Below are 5,128 nucleotides of genomic sequence, written 5' to 3'. Positions count from 1 at the left end.
CTGGCCCGAGCCGTTGTTGTGGAGGTACGGGAGGAAGACCTGCGACATCCACACCCAGAACTGATCCGACCTGCAACGGGAAAAGGCGTGAGAGGCAGGGAGCTCCCGGGCAGCTCTGCTTGAGCAGCCTCAGCGTGTCTTACCCGCGACCATCGGGGGTTTTTCTATGGGGGGGCGTCCTGGGGTTTGCAGAGCTGACCCAGGCTGTTCCCCAGCACCTGGCTGCAGGCAGAGCAGCGTTTGCCCCGCTCCAAGAGCCAGGCTGGGGTCAGGACAGGGGCTGTTTGACATGCAAGAGCTAAAGGAGGTTGAACCCGCTCAGCACCGGGATGAGGATCAGACCAGTGGGTCTGTGGGAGCACGGTGGAAAGGAGATGATACGTTATTTACACCACTTCCACCCCAGAAACCCCACCGAGTTCACTGGAATCATTCCCGGTTCATATCGTGACTTTGCGTGGCACAGACAAGCCCTGTCTCTTTGCACAGAAGAACCGAGGGGTCCGTAGCGGGACGGGTACAAAGATGCTGTTAGCCCCAGGCAGCCGTTCCACTGCCCGTCTGGGCTGCTGGAGCTCCAGCGACGTGGAAACTCAGCTGGGAAAGTTCGATCTAGTTACACTGTATGTGCAGAGCAAGGAAGGGAGGGACTCCGCATTTATACGAGATGTTATTTTTGGTTCTCGTGACCCTGTTTATGGCTAAACCTTACAGCTGTAAATTTTAGAGACAGAGCAAGCTTGTGTCCTTTTGACCAGACACAGAAAGATAAACATCAGTAATTCACACAGTCCCTTTTTCTTAAAATTCAAAGAAATTAAAGCTCTCAAAACCCTGACAGGTCCCTCTATTTCCCGAGGAGAAGCAGAACCACAGGGACACAAAGGGACCTGCTCCCTGCCGTGCCCACATGCGAGTGCCCACGTGCGAGTGCCCAGCTCCGCCGAGGCACCAGTGCTCCCCGCAGAGTCCAGAACCTCTGCTGGGAGCGAGCGTGGGGCAGGAGCCCAGGAGCCAGCCCCAGGAGCCAGCCCCAGCTCCCCTTATGGGACACCACCTCCTTCCTCCCGTCCCCAGGGCGCCGGCGCTCACCTCTGGATGCGCAGGAACTCGCTGCTGCCCAGCTGCTGCTTGATGGAGCTCTGCAGGAGGAAGGCGCGGCTGTGGCGCGAGGCGTCCCCGTAGTTGGTGAGCAGGATCACCAGCAGGAACATCATGTAGATGAGGAAGTTCTGGCAAAGAGAGCGGGAAGGGATTGCACCCGAGCACGGTGCGTGGGGGGGATCCCAGCCCTGCAGCAGCTCAGTGCTGTTGCTGACTGCTGCGTGGCAGGATCAGGCCCCAGAGCACGCTGTTCTTTCCTTTTCCATACGGGAGGCGGTTTAAAATCCATCCCAGACCACAGGCTCAACAATATTCTTTGTTGGGAGCGGGCAGCCCAGCACCACATGTTGCAGTTGATAGGCGCTGCACAACCCCCCTACGAGCTCCCCTGCGCTGGCAGCTCGGGTTATCCCATAGTTACGGGGGTTTCCACCCTTCGAAGGGAAATCTCTCGGTTAAAAATCACTGGGCTCCGTGACAGCAGCTGTGTGTTCCAGCACCAGTGTGAGCGAGCTCCACAGAGATCACCACTTCTGCTCCTAGGTGGGCAGTTACACGTTCCACAAGACTCAACTGATGAATTTCCTTGTGCACGTTGGTGTCTACCCCACACTGCAAACCTTGCCCCAACCTCGGACACCCGAGTTATGGGGTCAAACACACCAGCAGCTCCAAATCGAGGATGTACAGCCACCCCCATACGGTTCTGCTCTCCAGCCACCCCAGATCTCAGAGCTCCACAGGGAAGATGAACAGCACTGCCCCTCTTGTACAGATGGGGAAACTGAGGCAGAAACTAGAGACGTGCACCTATGGGCTCAGGAGATCCCAGCTGGACTCGGAGGACCCCACACAAGGATGGGTCTCAGCCTCTGGAGCCAGCACCCTGCCTCTACCCTGGGCACCACAGCCACCAGGAGACGTCTCACCTTCAGCATCCTGTGCAGCAGCTTCACCTTCCTGGCCTCCTCCTTGGCCTGGAACAGGGCAAACCCCTGGGGGGGTCGGACTTTGCTGATCTTCTCTGAAACGTGCTCAACAAATGGGTGTTCCACCAAGGTATCGTCTTCCTCCGGGTGCAAGCGCTTGGCAACCAGAGAGAAGTAGAGGGCTTCCAGCAGAACCTGGGGAGAGGAGCGGCATCGTGAGCCTGCGCAGAGCCGCGGGCAGCAGCTTCCGTGGGCACAGACAGCGAGCAGGGCACAGCGGCTGAGCGCTCTCTTGGAGCAGCGAGATGAACTCTAAAACAAACTGCCACCAGCCCTGCCTCTCCTCCAGCTGCTGGTGGGCAGAGCCGTCCCCTCCGGCAGCGATGCAAAGGTGGGAGAGAGCACTCAGTCCGCTCAGGGGCCGGTATGGCTTCATTAGTGGCTGGTCAAGATGTTAATTACAGCTGATAACCACACGTGTACAGGTATGTGCTTGTGTACTCATGTCATCCTCACCTTCAGGGGCTCCCAGACCAAGAATGACGCCAGAAAGCTGAATATCCCTGAGATGAGCCACATGAGGGCAACGCTGGAGGAGAAGCCCACCCCGATCCACACCGAGACCCCCGTGGAGGTGGCGAAGAGGAGGAGGCTGATACCGTGAGCCAGGTAGGAGCACCAGGGTGGCAGCAAGCGCTTCCTGAATGTTTGGTCTGTAACTGGAAGGAGGGAGGGAAAACAAGCATAAACGTAACTGTAAAAGGGTCCCAGCAGGCACAGGAAGGGCTGAGCACACCACTCATCCCAGCAGAGAGCTTGCCACCAGTCCTGGGGGAGTCTGGGGGGATTGTCCCAGACATCTCCCGCTAAGCAGCGACACAGCCAGCACGTTGAAACACAGCCAGCTGCAGAAGAGCAGCCTCAGGGTGGGCAGGAGGAGACGGGATCTGGGCAGTGGGATGGGTTCCCTACTTTTCGTCAAAAATTCCCTTGGCATGCCCTGCCTGGCTGGAGGTGCTGCTGCCAAACCCACTAAAAGCCCCATGGATCTGCTGCTCTGGCTGCCTTCAGAGTGCCCAGCCACCCTGCCCCAGGGCTCACCCAGCACGGCTTCTGTCACCCACCCGTGCGAACCGATGCCCGCACAAAGATAGTACAGACATCCATCACGCAAGATGAAATTATTTTAACAGCCCCAGGAGCATTGCTGCTCTGCCCAATTTCCTGCCTTAGGGAGGCTGTGTCTCGGGAAGCCAAGAGCTCACGCCACAAGAACTGATGCTGAGCTTCTCCGCAGCACCCAGGCACTGATTGCCTCCCAGACCTCGTGGGGCCTGACAGCTCGTTCCCTGCCTTGTGCGAGCCCAGCCGGCCAGCTGGCGTGCTGCATGACCCAGCAGGGAGCGTCTCTGCCTTCGTTTGCTGGTCTGAGCTCTCCTTGGCATTTAACTCCCTTTCTCCTCCGGGTCCGTACAGACTCTCCCTCTCTCCTGCTGGATGGATGAAGGGACCGATGGCTGGGAGGGTGCAGGGAGCGGAGGAACCAGGAAGCACTGAGCAGCGCTGCCCTGGGGCACGTGGCAGGGACTGTCACAGCACCAGTGGTGGCCCAGGGCTTCCTGAGACCCAGGCTCCAAGAGAAGCTCGTAGGCAATAGCAAATCTACCCCAGGCAGGGGAGCAGCCTGTCCTCAGGCTCCTTTGCTATCCACCTGTGTGCCACGGCCCCTCTCCCTGCACACCCCCGTCCCTGCCCCGGCGCTGGCACAGCCCCACAACCCGGGTACCTGTCCACGTGGACTTGGCCGATCTGCTCACTTCCCTGGGAGGAGCTGCCATGCTCTGCCCTTTGTCGTTCAGCTTCTGCATCATGACAGTCTCCACCTTCTCCCCGAAGACGCTGGACCTGCCAAGGCAAAGGGGGGATACTGGGGAGCCGTGCCTCTGCCGGCTCTGCCGCAAGCAGGCTGCCGCCAAGGTGGATCTCCAGCACCAACACCAGCGCAGCAGCCCCAGACCAGTGAGAAGTGAACCCACGTCCCAGCACTCTGTGAGCAGCCCACAGAGCTCTGGGGACACATCTTCAGCTGGGGCTCTAAGGGGATATTCCCGGTGGCTCCTGGGAGGGTGGCAGTGCCCTCCTGGAGCTCTGGCTGCAGGAATCACAGCCAGCAGGAAGGCAGGGACTTGTGACAAGGCTGGCCCAGGCATTTGCAATGTCACAGAGCCCAGCTCAGCTCACTGGGTGCCACCAGCCACTGCGGAGCTGGGTGGGAGGGCGAGGGATGGGAGGCACGGGCTCCGCTGCCCTGTCTGGAGGACCCTGCCCCCCGGGTACTCACAGGCCAGAGATCAGATCTGTTTCAGCCCTCACGTACGGCCCCAGGTCCTGGGAGGGGGAGATGCCGCTAGCTCCATCGGCCAGGATCTGCCGGATCAGATCCTCATCTGGAGACAGAGAGAGTGCAAAGAGCGTTGGCAGGAGCACAGCACCCAGCACCACACCGGGGGAAGGTTCTGCACCGCGCGGGCTCAGCCCCATCGGTGGGGCCGGGGAGGAGGAGGGCCAGGATGAGGCCCTGCACAGCCCTCCCCTCCTCCCTGTCTTCCAGCTCCTGTCTACCCCCAGCTTGGCTCTGGAGCCCAGCACAAAGCTGCTGGTACGGGAGGGCCAAGCTCTTCTCTTTCCCCAGCCATTTCCAGAGTTCAGAGACACGCCGCGGCTCTGCAGCGTGTGAAGCAGCGCTGGCTGCTCGCAGCATTCAGATCCCACGGGATCACATCTCTCCTTGCTCCAAGTCTGCCAGCAGCACGGTCACCGCTGCCTTCAGACCGATCCACATCAGGATTTCTGCTTTCCCAGACCGAGATTAGGGAGCCACGATTCTCCTCCTCTACCCTTCAAACGTGGCCATGGCAGCAGGCTCTGCAATTCTGCCTCCTCCCAGGGACCAGACGCTGCTCCTGCACCTCCCCGGGGCGTCCAAACCCCGGCACAGAGCAGTGCTGCCCACACACCCACCTGAGGCCGAGAAATAGCGAGGCTGTCCCTGGTGAAGGCCGAGCGACAAGCTGTCCTCCTCGGCCGCCAGTGGG

At 60.1% G+C, this 5,128-nt stretch overlaps 1 protein-coding gene across 1 annotated transcript in view; it reads right to left on the bottom strand.

Annotated features, from left to right (window-relative positions):
• Positions 1-3: 3 nt before the first annotated feature.
• Positions 4-5,128, bottom strand: part of PKD1 (polycystic kidney disease 1 (autosomal dominant)) — a gene marked incomplete at both ends in the record, with an annotated part of 46,458 nt that continues 41,333 nt past the window's right edge. Inside the window, 7 exon segments of the mRNA XM_010077816.1 lie at positions 4-70; positions 1,093-1,232; positions 2,034-2,228; positions 2,550-2,752; positions 3,820-3,938; positions 4,375-4,480; positions 5,055-5,128. The exon segment at positions 5,055-5,128 is cut by the window's right edge and continues 144 nt beyond it. Of these exon segments, the coding sequence (XP_010076118.1) occupies positions 4-70; positions 1,093-1,232; positions 2,034-2,228; positions 2,550-2,752; positions 3,820-3,938; positions 4,375-4,480; positions 5,055-5,128 (904 nt within the window).

The sequence above is a fragment of the Pterocles gutturalis genome, unplaced genomic scaffold (genome assembly GCF_000699245.1).
Source record: "Pterocles gutturalis isolate BGI_N339 unplaced genomic scaffold, ASM69924v1 scaffold11858, whole genome shotgun sequence".
In the NCBI taxonomy this organism is placed as follows: Eukaryota; Metazoa; Chordata; class Aves; order Pterocliformes; family Pteroclidae; genus Pterocles; species Pterocles gutturalis.
This window is presented reverse-complemented; position numbering and strand designations above follow the sequence as displayed.